General features: G+C 39.4%; 1 protein-coding gene across 4 annotated transcripts in view; it reads left to right on the plus strand.

The window, feature by feature from the left end:
• The window catches only part of EXOC5 (exocyst complex component 5), a 210,129-nt gene that overhangs the window by 180,919 nt on the left and 7,605 nt on the right, over positions 1-21,605 (plus strand). For 2 of the 4 annotated variants that reach the window (XM_057433050.1, XM_057433049.1), the window contains exons 2-14: positions 2,477-2,526; positions 7,661-7,752; positions 11,151-11,298; positions 11,688-11,882; positions 16,043-16,107; positions 16,529-16,557; positions 16,707-16,816; positions 17,343-17,387; positions 17,487-17,627; positions 18,267-18,349; positions 18,783-18,992; positions 19,257-19,292; positions 20,228-20,375. In XM_057433050.1, coding sequence (XP_057289033.1) covers positions 2,500-2,526; positions 7,661-7,752; positions 11,151-11,298; positions 11,688-11,882; positions 16,043-16,107; positions 16,529-16,557; positions 16,707-16,816; positions 17,343-17,387; positions 17,487-17,627; positions 18,267-18,349; positions 18,783-18,992; positions 19,257-19,292; positions 20,228-20,375 — 1,329 coding nt within the window. In that variant the 5' untranslated portion in view covers positions 2,477-2,499. Of the gene's footprint in view, positions 1-2,356; positions 2,527-7,660; positions 7,753-11,150; positions 11,299-11,687; positions 11,883-16,042; positions 16,108-16,528; positions 16,558-16,706; positions 16,817-17,342; positions 17,388-17,486; positions 17,628-18,266; positions 18,350-18,782; positions 18,993-19,256; positions 19,293-20,227; positions 20,376-21,605 lie in introns of those variants that run through there. The other 2 variants (XM_057433048.1, XM_057433051.1) reach the window with 2 other exon arrangements.

Genomic DNA, 21,605 nt, shown 5'->3' on the forward strand with positions numbered 1-21,605 from the left:
CACAAAACTAGCTGAAACCAGCCGTATCTGTAATTCTTCTGATAGCTGGCAAAGATTTAGAACAGTGTGACCTTCCTGCAAAATTTATTGCAGGATGGGCAGACAAGGAGTATCCAAAGCCAGCAGATGTTTGGGAGGCACTGTCTCTAAACTAACTGGTAAGAGAAGGATGGTGTGAAATCATTCATTCATGTTTAGTGGGGCCACTAAATTCCACAGACTTACAACACAAACATTGTTCTTTGTCTTCAACCTAAGTTAGGCTAAAAGTACTTTAACCCTATGTTTTCCAGGCACTAGCCTGTTGCTATGTGACTCCATTTTGCTCAACAGTTCTGGCCATTTTCAACTTGTTGTCTAATCTTGTGTCTTTAGCGAGCTTCGCGAACTCATACAGTTATATTCACATAGCAACACCTATGATTTGCGAAAGCCAATACATTTATGTGTTTATCACAGTAAGCATCTGTTATTTTTCGCCAGTGTTTCCAAAACAAAGGAAGGGGAAATACTTCAGCCTAGTTTTGTCTTACTTATGTCCCTATCTGTCTGCTCCATTTGCTGAAGCTGTCTCCCATCCCACATCGATCTTTTCCTCCTCTCACTGAATCTTCCTAGCTTTAGCTGAGTAATTAGATGATTAGTTAGCCGTTCAGATCTCAGTTTTTCAGTATTCACTTCTAGAAAGCGATGAAAACTTAAAAAGATTAAAGTTTCCAGGGATGAAAGAGCTTTGGTGATTCAAGAGAGACCATACTTGTTGCCCGAATTAAGTTATGACCAGCTCAAGAAAAGCAGAATGCTTTGATGTCTCAGATGTCTTCTCTGAGGTTAAAGATCAGGGCTCACGTATCTCCAGCTGAGTGCGTGAGTCCTGAAACCAACAGTTTCCATGTGATCTGGCATTCTTTATATTGTCTGCATGCTTTGTTGAATTTAAGGTCAGTCAGGGGGATAAACTTGGGGTTTCCACAGCCCTATTATTTCCTCTGGGAACTTGAAAGATCTAAGTCTGGAAGTCACTTGAAGTATCAAGTATAGTTTGCCCTTTTCAAAGGAGCACTATTCCTTGTCTCTGCCACTTACTGTGTAACAAGTTACTTCACATATCCCCGTCACCAGCCCCCTCTTCCTCCGTGGTGATTACACTCTCAGTTTTTTGGGGACAAGGCTTTCTCTTTCTCTGTGTTTGTAGAGGGGAGGCCTCACCTCTGGTCCTGTAGGTAATACAAGGACCATAATACTAATCCTAAAACAATGAGAGGAATGTCTGATGCAGAGATCTGTCTGCACCTGAAAATAGAAGATAGCCTACTTGCTCTTTTTGTTTTGGTTGGGTTTTTTTGCATCCTTCTTCAGTTTTAGTGAATCCAGACAAGGACTGCAGATCACGTCTCTTTAATCAGGTCTCAACATTTTTCATCTCCCTAACCCCAGTTATTTTTCTGCTCCTCCGCGTCCTCTGAAATAGTAACAAATTTTGGCAGACCAACAAAAGCAGCCTGCCTAGCCCAAAGTCTTACTTAGAACTCTTACACAGTTCAGAATAAAAAGCCCTGCATTGGAAAACTTAGTGGACTCCTCCACTAACTTAAAAAACACCTGTCTTCGTATGCAAAAAAATAAAATCAAATCAAAAGTTACATTTCTGATTGAAAACACCATTTTTTAGTTACAGAACAATACAAGAAGAGAATATAAGAAAAATGCATGCTTTCTACTTTACCCACTTTCATCTGACTATTTAGTAATTTCCACCTTGCCCTTTTCCACGTCAGGGCAGAGAAGAGCTAGGTAAAATCTTTACAGAAAGAGGAAGAGTGAAAAGAAAGTCACGTACAAATTGCAGAACTTAGGGGGAAAAAAGAAAAAAAAAGGAAGATTTAATTAATCAGAAAAGGACAGCGGCCAGCAGCGCGCTGATGCTGCTGAAAGGATTCAGTCAGCATCACACTGCTCGGTATTTTTTGCACGTTTCAGAACCCGAGGCAGCAGCGGTTTCTCTAAAGCTGCCACGACCCCGCCAGCTTTCTCTCCTGCCAAAGAGGCCAGAACTCCCAGCTACCGCCGCCGGCCGCCCCACAGCGCTCCGGATCCCAGGGGACACCCACGCCGGCCCGGCCCGCGAGCCTACCCTGGCTGCCGGGCCTGCGCCCACTCCCGCCTCCCCAGTCGTCACAGGCCCCCATCCCGGTGCGTTGCCCTTACCCATAGAAGAGCACGGCTCCGCCAGCCCCAAGATCATACCTGAGGAGCCACACTGCTCGCAAAGCTATTGCGGCGCCGATGCGGCGCTAAAGGGAGCCCATCAGCTGCGGAGGGGCGGCCACGGCCAGGGAGGAGCCGGCAGTTGCGCGCGGCGGCGACTGCCCGGCGCAAGCCCATTTCCGGCGGGTGGAGGCGGTGCCGCGGCGGCTGGTGCTGTGGAACACAATGGGCGGCATCGGCGAGCTGGCGGTGGGCTGCTGAAGGAGGTGCTCTGCCGCCCTCCCTGCGGCCATGGCCACCACGGCCGAGCTCTTCGAGGTGGGTGCGGGCAGTGCCGGGGTTCCCCGTGGCGGGCCCAGGGGCGGGAGGTGTAGGTGAGGATGGCTGGCTCTCTGAGGGAATGCGGAGGGCTTGCCCCTCTGCGGCCGGGGCGCAGCTCCCCCGGGCGAGCTGCTTCCTCCTCGAGCGGTGAGGCTGGACCTCCTTCCGTGGGCGAGGGCGTGTGCTGGGGGCGAGGGGCGCAATGCCAGGACGAGGGGAGTGGGGTGTCGGTGTGGGAGGCCGAGGAAGTGGGGGAGCGAGGGTGATCCCTCGGCGGGCGGTTTCTCTAAAGCTGCCGCGGGTGGGGGAGAGCATTTCCTCACGTTCCCTAGGGTAGGAGCTAGCGGTGCCTTTTACGCCTGGGCCTCCTTCCCCAGGGCTCTGCAACACGCGGGGTGCCGCTTTCAGCAGGATGCCAGGCTGTGCCAGGCCCCACCGCCACCCTTCTTATGAATGGACAGATTCAGTTGACCCCAGCGCTACGGTGTCCTGTCACAGCTTCTACTTCTCTGAATCAAGATAGCTTCACCCTCCCTTTAGCTACTGTGAAACTGAGGCACACGAAAGTCATTACTTGCCCAACGCTGTACATGGCAGGGCAGAAATACAGCAAGAGTCTGGCGAATTCTTCTCTTTTGGCCTGCATTATGGGCTGTCATTATATGTGAGTCTGAAAAGTGCTTGTCTTCCCATGCTAATGCGTGGGGATGTGGTATTATTACCAGGTATCCTGTATTTGTTCTCCGAGTCGCTCAAGAGGCAGTTGTTCATTTGGTGTGTTAATACTGGGGCATGCTTTGCCCAGCCGTCAGGAAAGGTCTTCCTGTTTCTCTGGAAGATCCTCTATCTATAGTTTACATAAATGCATTGTATGCGCTTAAATTTATGAATCACTATTACGACACATGAATGTTATATCTTTTGGCTTGCATGGTTTAAAAAAAAATAGCAGGACTAATATATCATGTTATAAATAGCTGGATGCTAGGGTGTGTTTTTTTTTTATCCCTTACTGTCTTAGGAGTCCATTGATTCCTCAGTGTGATGATAGTGTGGTTCTATTCTTTGTGGGATGTTGAATGTGAGATAACTTGGCTGTGGAAAGAAAACTTTGTTTTGTCTGCATGTAGGGGTCATGCAACAATTTGTTCCATTTTGCAATAGTAATGAAGGTGAAATTGCAGTGTAGGGGACACCTTTGCCTGGAGATTGGGCTTGAAATTATGTTCTCTGATACGGAAGCCAGTATTTCTTTCTCTCCAAAGGCAAGAGAGATTTTCTTGACATTCATTAAACTAGTGTTGCCTACTGTGTTAGTTTGAAGTCGCTGCCATATATGTTAGACCATGAAAATGTGCTTATTATGGGAGTAACCCATAGCTGCATACTGGGGGTGGTATTTGATTGCCATGTTTTCATGAGTATGTGTTTCAAAGTACTTTTTAATAGAGATACGTAGAAGGATCTGTGCTAAAAAATGGGCACAATATGGACTCAGTTTCTCCTGTAACTCAAAGTGTTATTTAACCATGATTATTTCTAAACTGATTTTTAATGTTGCTAGGTCCAGTTTAGTTTTGTCTATATAGGCAAGATCAAAGCAGGTTATCATCCACTTCAGGCATATCTCTTATTAAATCAGTAGTATTGGCTGAATGGATAACATAATGTTTATTCATCTAGAGCTAGAGGGAAGCTCAAAGCTGTGAAGAAATTGACTGTTGGAGCTCATCTGATAACAGGCAGAGGACTTGCAAATGACGTTTGTAATAGTAGATTTTCAGCAATTTCTGCAAAACGGGGTAGGAGACTTAAAATAGGAATTAAGCTCTCAGCTGTAGGGAACCCTATTATCAAGATAGCATTGAAGAGAGCAAATGTTTGTTAAAGACACAATACATAAATGAAACTGTAAAGTTTTGGGTTTGTAGTGGGATCTGTGAAATTATGCCTTAAAAAGACTATTGAACTTCACTTATTCTTTATAAATCAAGTAGATTGTTTTTAGCACACCCTTTATAAAAATTTGAATGAAAAAGCTCTTTTTTTTTTTTTTTTCCCCCCTGTTGGTCAGTATTCTGCACATAGTAATATCCCCTGCAGTTACTATTTCTTAAATGATACAGAATGAGGTTTATATGATTAAAAACTGAAGAACAGGATTCCTGTGTAAGTGCTATTGAAAAACAGATTTTTTCCATAGTATACCCCTTTAAAGTATTACTGCACCTGTATGTAGTGATTCTGCTGTCATTTAGGTCTAACTAAACTAATTAATACTTTGATGTGTCGGGTTGCTAAAACAAAATGCTGGTTTATAATTTTTGCAGAATAGCAGATGTTGCAGGAGAAAGGCAGACTGCGAGATGGGATGAGCATTGCAGAAGAGGGAGATGAGTGCCTGTGGCTTGGGGAGGGCAGTGGAGGGGACTGGGTTCGGTTCGGTCTCGTGGCTGGTCAGGTGGCACCTGGGTTTGGGGTCAATCACAGTATATGTTGCTGTGTATCTGGCTGGTTTTGGGGATGCAGGGGAGGGAACTGCAGGAATTCTGTGAACACATGCACTTGAGGGAGCTTTAGAGGACTATACAGATGGATAAGCAAAATGGGTATTATAATTTTTTTTTTTGTTATTATTTTCAAGCATCTAGGGTATGTATATCAGATTTCTGTAGGAGAGAAGGCTTTAACAGGCTTGCAGGAAAACTAAAATGTAGAAAATGTTAGATACACACACAGAGCATCAGTAAACAGTGCACCCCATATATAGGATTCTTCCGTAGCAATGTACTTGGCATTGATATCCTTGTAAATAGAGTGGTACTCCAGTTGACTTGCAGGATCTTGAGAGGAAAGACTGTGGTTGGGATTTTCATGTAAAGGAGAAGTGGTGCAGAGCCATAAGGTAATTAGGAAGCCCTTGAAGGAAATGTTACTGTATTGAATGGCTGATTTCACCTATAATTGAAATTGCAAAAATGTTCCCAAACATGATGAAATAAGGAGAGAATTTACATTTGATATGAAAAGACTGTGTTAGGCCTTTGATAAAAAGGATTCATGTAAAGGACACAGTGTGTATCAGAAACAACTGGGTTAGAGATAAGTGACTTGCAGAGAAATTGTTTCTATGTGGCATCATCCACTTATTTTTTAAGCTTAACCAAGAAGCCTGAGCAAAACTCAGTAACTGTAGTCAGTCTTTGAATGAGTGGGTTCTGGATGATCTGTTGAAATGGTGAAACTTCTTATCTGGCAGGAATCGTCGTGTTGCAAAGTATATTTTAAAAACTTATATTTTTGTTTAATAGCTGTGCCTGACTGGATAGACCATAATGTGTTTCTGAGGAATGACAGACTTTGAACTGGCAATGTTTGCTTTTCAACCTTTGTCTTTTTGTTACTAAAATAACACTATAATAATGGAAGGGTTTTTTTTTTTCCTCCCTATTACGTCTAATGAGATTTTAGACCTGTTGATACAGGAACCAATTTGGTACCTATGGAGATCTATTTATTTTTATTTTTAAAAAACAAGCCTTATCAAAAGTAGTTGTGGTATCTTCACATGTTTTGTTATCAGAAATAAGTTGTGGCAAATACCACTTTTAACCAGAACCACTCCCAGCTCTGTTCATTGCCTTAAATTACATGCAGCAATGGTTCTAAAAGCTTTCCATGAAATCCTGGTGGTTATGAGAATACTTTGTTTACTGATCTTAGATGTGCTAATGTTAACACCTTAACAAGGCTGCTAGATTGTCAGTTAATCTGAAGTGACAAATTCTTAGGGTTGTTTTTTTTTTTTAAAGGGTAGGTGTTGGACTGTGGTTTGAGTATTTAGTATTAAACTATGTAAAGAAATACTCGAGATACTCCTATTAAATAGGAGGTCTTGGGTTTATAATGAGGTCTCTGCCTTCAGAAAATACTGCTGGGTGGAGAAATAATCTTAATGCTTCACCATTGTGCAGCATTTTTGTGGAAGCTCCAGCAAAAACTATGGAAGAAACCCGAGTAACCTTGCATTTTTGACATCACTTATGCCTTGTTTTAACTTCTTGGGAAGGTCAAGTCCATCATCTGTGTTTATGCTTGCTTTGTTTTTTTTTCATTATCTGTTTTGTTTCTGCAGCTGCAGTTTGGTGTTGCATAGCGTCCAGTGGCATTCTCACACTGTTTTTGCCAGAGGGCAGTGTCTTGGCCAGTTCTGCTGGTGATGCTGTGTTGTGAACTGCATTGCAGGGTTAAAGAAAACTTTACTACTTAACTTTTTAGACAGATCAGTTCTATCTGATTTGCTGCACAGCTGACAGCTAGGTCTCATCATTTAGTATGTGAAATCAATGTGGCTGCTGCATGGTTCATAGAATCATGCAGGTTCATAGAATCATACAGAAACACAATGGTTTGGGTTGGGAGGAACATTAAAGATCATCTAGTGCCAATCCCCTGCCACGGGCAGGGACACATTCCACTAGACCAGGTTGTTCAAAGCCCCAATCCAGCCAGGCCTTGAACAGTTCCAGGGATGGGGCAGCCACAACTTCTCTGGACAACCTGTTGCATGTCTCACCACCCTCACAGTGAAGAATTTTTTCCTAACATCTAATCTAAATCTACCCCCTTTCATCTTAAAGCCATTTCTCCTTGTCCTATCCCTACAGGCCCTTGTCAAAAGTACCTCTCCAGCTTTCTTGTCAGCCCCTTTAGGTACTGGAAGGCTGCTCTAAAATCTCCCTGGAGTCTTCTCTTCTCCAGGCTAAACAACCCCAGCTCTCCCAGCCTGTCATCATAGGAGAGGTGCTCCAGTCCTCACACTTTTTAATGACAAGCCATAAACTCATCTGGAAATCAGGAGAGATAATTTAGAGCCAACTCTTCCCAGACCTGTAGCAAACTCTTTGCTAGTAGCCTGTCTATCTCTAGACTAGATGTTCAAATCCACTGTGTTAAGAACAGTGTTCCCATATTTAATACATAAACATAAGAGGTGACGGGGTAATTGTCAACACTGTACTTGCTTTTGATTGTAGCAAAGCTTCTACACACTTTCAAAATTATGTGTAAGCAGCTGCTTAAGGAACAACCTGTGGTGGCACATTGTAAGGAATTTCTTTTCTGTGGCTAGGAGCCTTTTGTGGCAGATGAATACATTGAACGCCTGGCATGGAGAACACCGGGAGGAGGTTCCAGAGGTGGAGAAGCCTTTGATCCAAAAAGGTAAAGTAAAATTGCATAATGGTCAAAGTGAATGTATCTTTAATTGTACCATTTTATTACATATATAACAAAAAGCCTGTAGGCAGTATTGGTGTGTGTCCAGGGAGGTTTTCATTTGGGAGAATTGCTAGAATTTGTGACCATGAACCAGTTATTCAGTAACAAGAGTAAGGAAAGTCACTTTCTGATTTAGACCTTTTGAAGGAAGGAGAATTGATATTGTCAGACATGAATGTTCCAAAGCACTATAGTTGCTGGATTAAGGCATAATATGAGGCTTTGCTGCTATGATATTTAAGTTAATTTAATGAGTTTCTTGCCAGTTTAGCTCCCTGACCTGGCTTTTTGTAAGACCCAGTAGTTTACAGTAAAGGTGCAAATAAAAGGTAGGATGGGAAGAAAGGGAGAAACATGGCTATGTTGACTTAGATTATATTAAACTGAATTTGTGTGAATTTTTATAGTCTGAATCAAATGAACAGCTTGCTGCTGATGAATGGGCTCATGCCCTTGCTCTGAGCTGCACACCATGATGGCTCATCTTGAGCTACCTCTGGGCATCCGATCTCATGATAAGCTAATGTGACTTACTAAAGTGTCAGAAAACTAAACTGATACGAAGAAAAAACAAAACAAAAAACAAACAAAAAACCCCACCAAAACATTTTCTCATTCAGTTAGCAATTTGTCTGACTGAAAAAGCCTGGGAGCAGGTGCAAAGGGAAGACTCTGTGTCTGTGAGCTGGCGGTGAGAAGGAATGCGGGTGTGGAAAAGCTCAAAGCTAGGGTATGGGAAGTGGGGAAGGAAGAGGTAGTGTAGGACCTTCTCTGCTTTGTGGTGAGTTGGCTTGGCTCTGTGAGAAACCTAACCCTAAGAAGCCAGATCTTCAGTTACTGGGCTGACATTGGGTCTTGCACTGGTAATGCAGATGCACAGTTTTATACAGCACCATCTGTTGAACATCAGCAACTAAGCTTCTGTACTGCAAACCTCTGAAAATTCTTTGTTTTGAAGAGTGTCTCTTTCAAACTGTTTAGCTTTTGTACCAGTATTGGTAGCTTTTCTAGAGATACAACTGATATTTGTTTTTCACACTATTACAACCTGGGAGATGAGCAAGTGCAATAACTGTTCCTTAGTGACTTCTCACCCACATGATCATTCATTGTAGTAACGTGAGATAGAACCAAAACAAAGTTTAGGAATTAATAACTTCATAGACAAGCTGTTGTTACTCAAAAGGAAACCTGAAACACTTCATTAACTTGGTCAAGGGACATTCCTTCTGGAGCAGTCTGGCTCTTTGGAGGTATGAAAGAAGAGGAAGGATATTGAGTTCTTGCAAGGTGCTGAACGTTTGACATTCGGTTTGGGGCCTGTGTCATATGCAGAGCTTTGCATGTGATTTAAGCAGGAAGAAGCCTGGAAATACACAGCTTTATTTCGTGTAGCTCTTTCTTCACAGTTGGGCCTAATATATGCTTTAGGGTAGTTAATGATTTGTACCAGTACCTACTCAGTTTAACCTATCTTCTGTATTTCTGCTGGCTTGGTTGTGTTAACTCTTGTGATGCACTTTCAGATTTTTCAGGACAAGTGGGAGAATCCTGCAACAGGAAATATTTTTCTTGTGGGATCTTCTAATATTGAGTAGGGAGCCAAAATTATTAAAAAAAAATAAAATGGACCTTTGGGTGTACGTTTTTTCTTTTCTGTTTTTAGAAGATGATGCTTTTGTTTGGTAGAAAGAATGTTGGAGTCTTTATTCTGAGAAATGTGACCAGCAGCTACCTCTTATACTTGAGCATTCTTTCTTCTCTCATTCTGTTAGGTACTATTGCTGAATAAGTGCTGAGCTGGCACAATAACTGTTTAGAAAACAAATCTCAAATGGAACTGAATCAGCTTAGAACTGAATCAGATAGAAACTGTCTGCACTTCTCGAGGCTTTTGTTGGAAAGTACGCTTTGTGTCACTGTTGTTTAAAGTTTATTTTAAATATATTTCTGTAAACTTAAGTTGGTTCCTTGTGATTTTCTGTGGAATCTAGTGCAACATGCTTACTCTTGGGCTTTGGACAAGGAAGTTGAGGAAGGCAGTCATAAACATCTGCCTCAGTCCAGTTTTCTTCAGTAAGTTGTGCCTTTAAGTTATATAAAGACATCATTTGAAATAGGTTTTTAGACCAGTACAGTGAGCAGTGCTCCAAGCCAGTCATTTTAACAGCAGAAGTTCAAACTGGAACTGCAGTGACCCTCCATGCAGCTAAAGAGTTGCATTAGTATCATTTAGGTGTTGCTTGGAGAAAGCTGTTGGCCAAGAGAGGTGCTGTAGTTGTTACTGGAAAGGAGTCGTGAAGGTAAAATAATACATTCTGCTTCTCACTTCTGGTTGTTGAGAGTCTTTAGCTTGTTCATGGGAAGTCAGGAGAAGAGCAGCATGCTCCTCTGCCTTTAGCAGCATTGCAGGTTGGAAGGGCTTCACATTCACAGTATTCTGAAAAGGCAATTCCTGAGTAGTCTAGAAATAGCGCCCTGGAAGAGATTCATGTTTCCTTTTGTCTTCTGATCTAATATTAAACCTCGGCAGCAGTGTTATCAGATCTTTCACATGTTTTCAGTTAGTAGCATGAGTTTTATGGCTATGGAGGATCTGGGCATAATTCATTCCTTGAGCATCAGTGACTGGGATGTTTAGGAAAGCATAAGCTGAAAAGATGAGTGGAATGGGATACATCAGCAAGAAAAAAAAAAAGGAATGAGAAAGAGGCACACATTGAGAATGGAATGAAAAAGAAGAGAGGAAATTTAGGAATTCATCCCTGTATTTGGGAAGAGTGAGTCTGGAAGAAAAATCAGAGTGATAGGAAAGGGTGGAAAAAAGTCCTTAAAATACGTTAGAGGAAGAAAAGACGTGAAATCCGGAAAGAAAACGGTTGTAAGCAAAACAACGAGACTACATGAGTGTATTTGTTGCCTGTTAATAGGATACTGATTTACAAGTTTACTGTAACATGTATGGTAGACATTATTACCCTGTTATAGTTCTTGCAATGAAGGGATGTGGTAGCCTAAACTCTTTGTCCTTATGAGGCTTCCTTAGGGAAGATGGGAATATAGGGGGTTTTGTACCTGTGACAGAGCTGCATTTCTGGGTGGTTGGTATTTCAGTATTCCACTCTCCTCTGGCCTGCCTTTTATGTGATTACATAGTTTTTATGTAGGCATAGAGTTATACAGAGCTAGGGTGATGTAATTTAAAACAAAATAGCATTTGTAAGTTAGACGTGATTATACCAGCCTTGTAGGCAAGTTCTTTTCTTTGAGGTTTTTTAAGCTCTCTGCAGAAGACAGTGTCTTTCAAACTGAAGTCTGCTTTCCTGCATTTTTTAAATCAGATTACTGGAAGAATTTGTAAATCATATCCAAGAATTACAGGTAATGGATGAAAGGATTCAGAGAAAGGTGGAGAAACTAGAACAGCAGTGCCAGAAGGAAGCAAAGGAATTTGCCAAGAAAGTACAAGAGCTGCAGAAAAGCAACCAGGTAAAATCTAAAGAGTATAGTCGGTGCTAAGCTTTGCAAGTTTTAAAAGCATCACATGCTCTATTAATGTTTCTTGGTACAGCATGCTACTGTTTGAGATAAGAATAAAGAGGTTTCAATGGAGAACAATTTCCCCTGTCAAAGGGGGCTTATCTGCATGTTCCATTAATGAGTGTTAGCTATTCTGAAAGTACTGAGTCTTCACCATAGTTAAAAGGAAGACACTGAACTTTTAAGTGGTTGTGTGTACTTCATTAGTGGTTCTGATTAGTTCTGGAAAGCTAATGCTTGTGTTCACTGTGTTTCTTACTGATGTAAATCTAGTGTTTCCTAAAGTATAGTAAACAGAAATCATGAGGTTTTTTTTGCGCGTGCCTGTGTTCTCCCAGGTTGCCTTCCAGCATTTCCAAGAACTAGATGAGCACATCAGCTATGTAGCAACTAAGGTCTGTCACCTTGGTGACCAACTGGAGGGGGTAAACACGCCACGGCAACGGGCTGTGGAGGCTCAGAAGCTGATGAAATACTTTAATGAGTTTCTGGATGGAGAGCTGAAGTCTGATGTTTTTACAAACTCTGAAAAGGTAAGAGCTGTCAGCGGGATGAAAGCAGTTCAAAGCAATAAGCAGTACTGCCCTAATTACAAGCTGCTACCATGACTTACCATGGTCAGACTTCAAACTAGTGAGTGACTGACTTGTTAAAGTTTCATTGTTCTGAAATGTAAATTAACAACACTAGGCTGCAGATTGCTGATAAAGCATTTGTATTCAGTGATGCTTAATGTGGCAATGTTGGCATTTTTCATTTTATGAAATTATCGAGGTTTGAGAAACGCTGGGAGGGCAACTTTAGAGTGCACAAATATCTGCCTTTTTCCTTTGAACCCCTTGCCTCAGATCCACCCTGTAATGCAGAACGTTTCTGAATACAACTTCTTTGTGAAACTTTACTCTGTTGGGTCAGTCCACTGGCCTTAGATGCCTTTTTGTCACAGCATGCCTTTGGGCTTTGTATAGTCCTGTGGTTATTTCTCCACCCTTTGAATTTTAGAGGAACTGGGCAGGAAAACTTCAAAGAAATGTTAAAGCATTTTGTTTTTCTTATGCTTCAAGAGTATGTTCATGAAGCAAATGCAATCTGAATGGTGTGGCTAATAGAAATAAACTGAAGTGTCCAGCTGAAAGCAAATGGACACATACTGGATTTCCTTATTTAGTTTGAAAGGTAAGTTATTGGTTTGAGGGTTTTGTGGGTTTTGTTTTTTTTTTTTTAAGGTGCATCCTGAAGAATCCTCGCACTTAAGTTCTGTGCAATGCTATGATTGTACTCTAGAAAAAAATTCCCCCAGTATGTGAGAACAGCAAAAACTTGGTTTGCACATTCAGCAAGAAATACATCCTTGAAATATTGCTCACAAAGGGCCCAAGAACAGGTTAATAGTCATCTCCTCTCAACTGAGCCTTAAGGTATCTCTCAGGAAAATGAAAAACTGATGATTTCATATAGTTGTATTCCCAAGAAGTCAGTTGCATAGTGACTTTTGATTTGTAGTCTGTGGATATATGGTAATTACCATTTGATAGTTTGCCCTAATCAAAGAGAGAGCCCATAAAACTTTCTGTAACTTCCAAGTCAAACAGAAAGGTTTCAACATAACTGAAGTTCATCTATGGACAGCCTTTTCCAGATCTGCATAAGTTTTCCTTTTGTTTCCTGAGTAGAAATAAAACATGCATTTTAAAAATATTTAATAGCAACATGGTAAATAACAAAGTATAAGTGAAAGAGAATTGTATTGTCTGCTGAAGAGGCTTTCATAGAATTCAACTTTCACTTATAATTTGAAGTTTCATAATACTTTCTGTTGGAGGATCTGAAAAAAAAAAGTAGATAAATAGGATGAACCTGGAAATTGGTAAACAAATTAACCTTTAGACAGTCTGAAGACTAATAAGATACTCAGCAAATCTGGGGAAGGCAAATGTAGTAAAGGCCAGAAGTCTTGTGCTAGTCTGCAGGGGAAGTATGTGGGAACACAAACAAGGTTTTCTGGATCCAAGTTGTCCTATTGCAACTGATTTCCATGTAGGTGGGTTAGTACTGTTCCATAACTTTTGCTTCCTTATTTAAATAGTAACTAGAAGTAGTGTTTTCAGGAGAACCTGCCTAGATATGTGCTGTAACATCTTAATGAATCTTTGAACTAAAAATAAGTTTTAAAATGTGAGGTAGTAACAAATATTCTTGAATGTAAAATCAAATGCTTTCTCATTGTTGTCTGATCTTTGAACTGATGTGGAGTTTAGATAGTGGTTTGGAAGATGTTGTGACTTTTGTACTATGCCATCCCTCACAAGTGTGGGTTTTTCTTTGAGACATTGAAGGCAAGGGATACTGTGAAAGGAGAGGCAGGAAAACAATTATAATGCAGTTATTCCTAGGGAATTCATATTTTTCTCAGTAGGGTCAGTTCTTAAAATCTATTGGATTCCTTTTTTTCCCTGCACTCAAGGTGTTGCTTCTCACATTACTTTCTTCTAGCCGTATGAAGCAATTTCAAACTTATTGTCTTTATGAAAGTTTTTCCTTGCTGTCTTCATGAAGGTTTTTCCTTGCTGTCTTCTTCCATGCTATGTATTGTGTGTCTTTGTCCTCTGAATCTTATAATCTACCTTGTGCTGCCAGCTAACCAGTCATTGTCCTGTACTGAAGAGTCTTGAAGCAAGCAAATCACTCCAGTTAAAACAAACTATCAAAATGATCTGACAGCTCACTTGTTTATCATGCAATAGCATTGTCCTGTGTTTAATGTGTTTACTATAATTCTTGCATCCTGTTCTCAATTTAGTTTCTGTACTCATCATTATTCCATTATGCCTTTTAGCTTTTTCGTAAAAATATTTTGTTAAAATTCTGTCCTGCCGTTATTTGTCTACAATATTTCATTTTTTTTTTCTCCAGGTGTGTTACAGCCTTTAAGTTGTATTTATTTTGATAGCTTACAGAAGGCTGATTCAATTAAAAACTAAGTATGTCTAGATATAAGCAGAAACCATGGAGAATTGATTTGTTATGGCTTCTGTTGTGCATAAGAAAAGGCCCTGAATTCAATAAAAACTAAGTTAGTTAACAGCTGTTATCTGAAGAGGAAACAAAAAATATATTGTATTTGCAGTTGTTTTTTTTACATCGATGAATAACTGCTGATATATGTAGATCATTCTAATGACGTCAGCATTGATCACAATTGTTAGGTATTAAGGTTGCTGTAAGCTTATAGAAATAACTGCTGTTTCGTCGGATTTATGTGAGGAGCATAGCTGCTTTGGACTTAACAGGCTATTGTAAACTGACAGTTCAAAACATAAGCTGCTCTTAATAAGCAGAATGGATGTACTTTATGAGAGCCTCTATTTTTGCTAAACAGCCATCCTCTTGTAATGCCTGTACTCTGTATTCTTACCTGTGTGTCTTGTTCTATTCTTGAAAAATTTTAATCCCAACCTGCTCTATGTGGTGGGAGAATAGGATTTCATTACCCTCCTCTAAGTCCAGATCCCTGGAACATGAGTAACAGGAAGAACAAGATAAACTGCATGTTCTGCATGTTTTCCGTTGTGTCAACTTATAAAGGTTTTACTTGAATGTAGTAGCTAGAGCTTTCATTGCCACCTTTGAGGTACCTTCCAGTCACCAAGGCAGCATAACAAAGCCTCTAAAACCATCCTAGAGCTGTGCCTGGTTTGGGCTAGTTGACATCGTGTACATAAATCCATTGAGCTTCATATGCAACCAGCTCTTTCCCCACATTTTCAAATTGGTGTTTTCTATAGTTTGAGTCAGCCTAGTGAAACAGTACTAAACCCTGCTTAGGTGCACTTCCCATGCTGATTGACTGTGGAAGAATACGTGAGCAGAAATCTGCATTCTGTATTATGTTTATTTGTTAGCTTTTCTATTCAAGTGACTATTCCTATTTTGTAGGTGTATTATTAACTGACTTTCATTTTGATTTTTACTTTGGACCTCACAGTTTGTAATTTCTAATAACAGCTTCCATTTGTCCTTCATTGGGAGAATGTGAGGTACTCTAACTAGGCTCTGCTTTGATTCCTTGATTCCCTTTTTCCCCTTCTTTCCCTCTCCATGCCAGTGTTGTCATGGCTTTTCCTGACATGTCTGAAAGGGTGGCTAGCCATTTTGCTTTGGAGTTCAACAGAGATCTCTCTTCTAGATGGGTGTGATTCATTAAGTTTTCTATCCTAATCACTTGTAAAAGATAACATTACAGTTCAGTCAGCGCTGAGTTACAGCTGTATATTTTATTCCCATCTGGAAGGGTGCAGATTTTCATGAGACTACTCTAGCCGCATTCTGATCTAATCAGCCCTGAGGAGTCTTTGGTCTGCAAGCTGTATAACTATCTTCGCCCAGTGCAGTGATGAGCTCTTTGTCCAGGTAGCTTATACTCCTATGCAGACATGCCCAGTGTGAGCATGTAACTAGGCTTTTTATTATGTTTTGACCTACATAACTTTATGTTAAAAAAATCCCAACCCGTAAAGCATCATGAAAGTACACACAGGAACCTTAAGGGGGTTATCTCTTCCATGGGTATATCAACTCGGCGAGCTTTAGAAATAGGAATTACATGTATGGAAAATTGGACAGTGAAGGGGAGGGAAAGGAACAGCCCTTAATTAGAGCTTCTTTAGTAATTCTGTCATGTTACTCTTAACAGATTAAAGAGGCAGCTGATATTATTCAAAAACTACACTTGATTGCACAGGAACTGCCTTTTGACAGGTAATATTCTATCTGAACATCTTAAAAAAAATAATCTTCACATAGCTATAACTTTCGAATGCTTCCCTTGTCTACTTTTTTGGTGCTTAGTGATTCATGTAGCTTTTGAGATGGATTGTGTTCTTATTTCTATCTCCTCTGTTCTCAAATTTGTGTTCACATGCTCATGTTTCGGGATCATATTTACATACACATCCTAAACTGCTTAACAGACTTTTAATGGGATAATTTTGCTGTGCTGACTTAATGCTAGATTTGAATTAGATGTTTGTAGGTTTTTATGGATATAAAGTGTGTAATTTTTCTGCCATCTTTGTGTTGCATGTTCTCATTTTAAGTAGTGTGCCTGTTACTAGGATGTCTGTGATTTTGCTTGTGATGTGGATTTGAATTTAATAATGGTATTTTTTGTTGTTAACAGGTTTTCTGACGTAAAATCAAAGATAGCAAGTAAGCTTATCCACTTTGATCCATATTCCTATATTTGAATTGTTGAAGATGATTAAAGAAGTATGCAGTAATGTCAGTATTGCAGGTTTTGTTGGTGCTTGTGTTATATAACCTGATGGATTTTCGTTGTTATCCCCTTTCCTCTACAGGTAAGTACCATGACTTAGAGTGCCAGCTAATTCAGGAGTTTACCAGCGCACAGCGGAGAGGTGAAATCTCCAGAATGAGAGAAGTGGCAGCAGTTTTGCTTCATTTCAAGGTAAAACCCGAGGGTTTTAACTTAAATACGTAAGTAAAACAACTCATGATACAATCAGTGCCTGTTTTAATTAAACATATTTGCATGGGCACAACCACTATTTCATATAACATATATAACTTTAAAAATGCCGAGATGTTTGTTCTATCTCAAATCAAATGCAGGGGAATAAAGGCAGATAATAGGGGATTGGAGGCAAGGTCAGTAGAGGCCATTCTAAGGCTTTTTTTTTTTTTTTTTTTTTTTTTGTATGCATGTAAACTGGTTTTCATGCTTGAGAAAGAGTGTTCAAACTTCTGGTGTATATCCATGTGGCGTGGGGATAAGTGAAGTAACTTTAGGTTTGTGACAACAATGGGTTTGAAAGAGTCTATACTTTTGATGAATTCTTTTTTTTTTTTTTGCTTTTGTTTTGGTTGTTTTTTTTTACAGTAACTTTTTCACAAGGGTTGTATTTTCTTGATTTGATTCTATACTGAAGTATGGACAACCTGCTTTAACACTGAGTTGTTCTGATCCTTCATAGGGCTATTCCCATTGTGTTGATGTCTACATAAAACAGTGTCAAGAGGTAACATGTTTTATTTCAAATGTATCTCTTTGGGTCTTGATTGATTTAGTCATACAGGTTGCTGTAAATATATTATGAAATGTGCTTCTAAATCCCTAGGGTGCATTCCTGAGGAATGATGTCTTTGAAGATGCAGCCATTCTCTGCCAACGAGTGAATAAGCAAGTTGGAGAAGTCTTTAGCAATCCAGAGACTGTACTAGCCAAACTCATTCAAAATATCTTTGAAGTTAAACTTCAGGTATTTCAAAATTTAACTTGAGGAAATAAAATAAAATAAATTTTGTATCTAGTAATAACAATTAATGACAACCTACAATACTTGTAATTTTGTATAAGGGTGTGGAATCATAGCTGACTATTGCAAAAGGCAACTTGCCTGTAGATTCACCTTATAGCGTAGAGATTAAGCTTGTGTTTGAACACCAAATTCATGTCAGTTTTGACTTACTATTTTATGGTAAAGATTTTTGTTCAAATACGCGACAAGAAGAAAGCTCTAAGCTTGTGTATGTATTGCGATAATCAAATATGTAAGCATCTCCTTTGCTTGCTGTCAAGTAGAAATGCCCTTAGGCCTCCAGTGCTTTTGAATCTTAAAAATAGGGGATTTTGTGTTGTTTGGTCAGTCACATTTTTGAAGCAATCTGTCTTTTGTCTTTGCTTCATACACTACTGCTTTGTATTATTAAATAATTTTCTTCTAAAATATGTTTTTAACTCTATCTGTAGATAATTCAGGATCTGTAAATTGGAGATGTAAACCCCAAGAATATATGTATTACCTTAAGATACACACTTTGCAGTAAACTAATTTGGCAAGTACTGAGTATGAGGTGTGTTTTTTAGTTCTTCTAACAGATTTACCCTAATTTTACAGTGTTATGTAAAGGACCAGCTGGAAGAACACAGGAAATCAGATGCAGAGCAGTATCTTAAGAATCTCTATGATCTATATACAAGGTATTTTATATTGGTGTAGATATTCTCCTGTAATTTGTTTATTATCAAGATGTAGGAAGAAAAGCCAAAAATGTAAATTCTCATTAAAAAAAAAATATGGCCATGAACCTTTACAGTTACTGCTTTCCTAAAGAAACTTTTAAATTGTCATTGTTATTTTTAATGGGAAGTGTTTAATATAGCGATCTTTGAGAAAAATTTTTATACTGTGTAAAAGCTAGTCCTCCGCATCTCACTGGCAACTTGCTTGATTGTGGTTGTACTGTATGTAATTAAACATGAATTATGCGAAATTCTTTACTTAAATGTAAGACTGCTAGAAGTCTTAACGCAGTCAGGGTTTTGTTGTGCTGTGTACTTACAAACATGTAATGCTGTAATTCGCACAAATTCAACCTTTTCTTCCTCTCCTCTTTGTTTCTTTTGCATAAAGAACTACTAATCTGTCAAGCAAATTGATGGAATTTAACTTGGGTACTGATAAGCAGACTTTCTTGTCTAAGCTTATCAAATCCATTTTCATTTCCTACTTGGAGAATTACATTGAGGTGGAAATTGGTTATTTGAAAAGTAGGAGTGCTATGATTCTGCAACGCTATTATGATTCCAAAAACCACCAGAAAAGGTCCATTGGCACTGGAGGGTAAGTTTCTTCTGTGAAGTTTTGTACTTTTAAAATGGAAGGGAGGCGGTACGGGGAGGAACATAGTGTTTGCCACGTTGAATATACAGTCATGAACTGCAAAAGAGCAGGCTTCTAAAATGACCTACAGCTTTTTATAATTTGCTATCACTTTATGTTCTGATTAAAAAGTGTATTGCTCTTGGTACATGTGAAAGGTGATGCATGGTATTTATACACTCACGGGAAATGAAAAATACCAGTTAAACCTATGTTTCAACTTAGGATCCAGATCCACAAAAGGACTGAAGCAAAACTAAGGTACCTAAAGCATGTGTGTGTGTGTATCTAAAAGCATACATTTTTTTTCACCTGCCCAGGTCTTGTGGTCCCCTCCCAAGACCTAGGAAGGGGAAAAGACCATAGCAATGTCAGTGAGAAAGCTCTTAATGAGTCCAGAAGATGCAGTGGACTTAGAGAAAGGTAAAACAAGACTTCATTATCCTCAGGGTAGAGAAAATCATAGAATCATAGAGTAGTTAGGGTTGGAAAGGACACTCAGGGTAGGGAAAATAATAAAGGACTAGTGAAAAGTGGGAAAGGAAGAATTAAAACTTGTCTGGAGCAGAGGTGATGAGACTGCTGCACCTTTCAAAGAGCTACTGGGTTCAGTGTGTCAGGAATGAAAAGTGATTTGGAGAGAGCAGCAGCAAGGTAATTAAATTAGTTAAAAAACGAAGATGGAAATTTAATTTTCTTGGGGGAAAATTAAATTGTAGTGAGTAACTTTATGGGTTGTTTTATGCATGGCAATGTGTTGGAGCATGCTTGACTAAATCAGGACTGCTGAGATAGTGAATGAATGGAGAGGATTTGAGGGTGTGGATGAGATACAAAACTTTTGTTGGTGCTTTGAAAGTACGGTGTGACAGAATGTATTGAGGCTAAAGTTTGTCCACAGAGCATAGTATCATAGGATTCAGTTGAAATTACTCTTATTCTGTGATGGGGAGTAGCTGGTCGTGTGGCGTGTACGTGCCATGGTAGAACACCATTAACCATGGAATCAGAAGTGGTAGTTTTGCATTTACTGGCAATTTTTGTTAAGCTTGCAAGACTGTCTTAATGCTTGTGTATCCTAAACTGTGTCTTGGGTTCTGTTTAAGTTAACAACTAAAATATCCTAAATCATTGTTGAAATTGAGCATCAAAATTTCCATCCAGTGAAATCTTCTTTTGGTATATGTTTGTTCTAGTATTCAAGACCTCAAAGAGAGAATAAGGCAACGTACAAACTTGCCACTGGGGCCAAGTATTGACACGCATGGAGAAACTTTTCTGTCACAAGAAGTGGTGGTTAACCTTTTGCAAGAAACTAAACAAGCTTTTGAAAGATGTCACAGGGTAAGTTTGCTTCCTGTGATCTCCATTAGTGATATAATTTTGTGTGTGAAGTTAAATCTTTGGATTGAAGAATGATAGGAAGAAAGGAAGGACATTATTTAAAAAATTCTCTTGCATTCTTCACTGAAGCAAGGTCATGGTGGAGGCTAAGGGTTTCCTTTTTAAATGTGGATCTAGTTGTATTTTGTGGCTTTTAATACTGTCTATTTTTGGAACAAGTGAGGATGATTAAACCTGCTGTCTACTCTGCTTTTCTTATTAAGTTATACCCAAGACCTGATAAGCCTTTTTCCTGCTTTAAAAATATAGAGAATAGTTCAACAGTTGGTTTCCTGTGTCAAGTGCCATTTCCTTTTGCATTAGAGAATTTTTACCAGTAAAATGCTGAGAGGAATAATCTTTAGCATTGTTTACCTAGGTAATGCTTTATTGGTCTTTAAGTGCTTTAGTCCAGCAACAGTCGAAAAAAAGTATATTTCTTCTGATGAAATTGCTTATTTTACTGTCTGTCAGTTACTATTTGTCTGGTACTTTAGTGTAAATGAAACTCCTTGAAATTTAATTACAAAATTAAATGCTAGAGGTTTGTTTTTTTTAATTTAGCTAAATATACTCATTTCTAACAAATTTTTAATGCCATTAACATTGTAAATTAGCTTAGTGCCTGGGACTGCTGTAGGAAAAATAAGTTGGTAATACAGTATGTAACCATATAGTGAATCATTTCAGTGCCTGGAAATCTCTGTAATGGTGTTCTGTTGTTGGGCTTTTGTTTTTTGGGGGGTGAATACAGCAGAAATCTTTGGGAGTGGTATTACGTAAACTAGCTTGTATTGCAATAGTAATCTTTGCTTACTGCTAGCTTCATAAAGTCTTCATGTAATTCCTTAAAAAACAAAGCTGCATTTCCTGCATAAAAAAGCCCTGTCACATTTTTCTTTGGAAAAGGGATTTACTGACAACTTGCTGTCCGAAATCCCATGTTGCTTACAGCTCATGAAGGTGCAGGTGCTGTGTGTGTATATGGGCATTACTTCACTTCATAAAAATTTTCATGCTCCGTTGACTCCAGCTGAACTGTGTAGCTGAGGTTTTTTCAGTCTGTATTGTTTTGTCTGCAGTAGTGTAGCAGTGATGAAAGACCAGCTGCTCTGGATGAAACTGAAGGTCCATCTAACCTACTGTCCTGCCTGTCACTGTGGCCAGTGGCAGAAGCTTAGTAAAAAGATA

This window comes from Pezoporus wallicus, unplaced genomic scaffold, assembly GCF_028554395.1.
Source record: "Pezoporus wallicus isolate ANWC-B61680 ecotype Strahan unplaced genomic scaffold, APGP_CSIRO_Pwel_v1 contig_7379, whole genome shotgun sequence".
Classification (NCBI taxonomy): Eukaryota; Metazoa; Chordata; class Aves; order Psittaciformes; family Psittacidae; genus Pezoporus; species Pezoporus wallicus.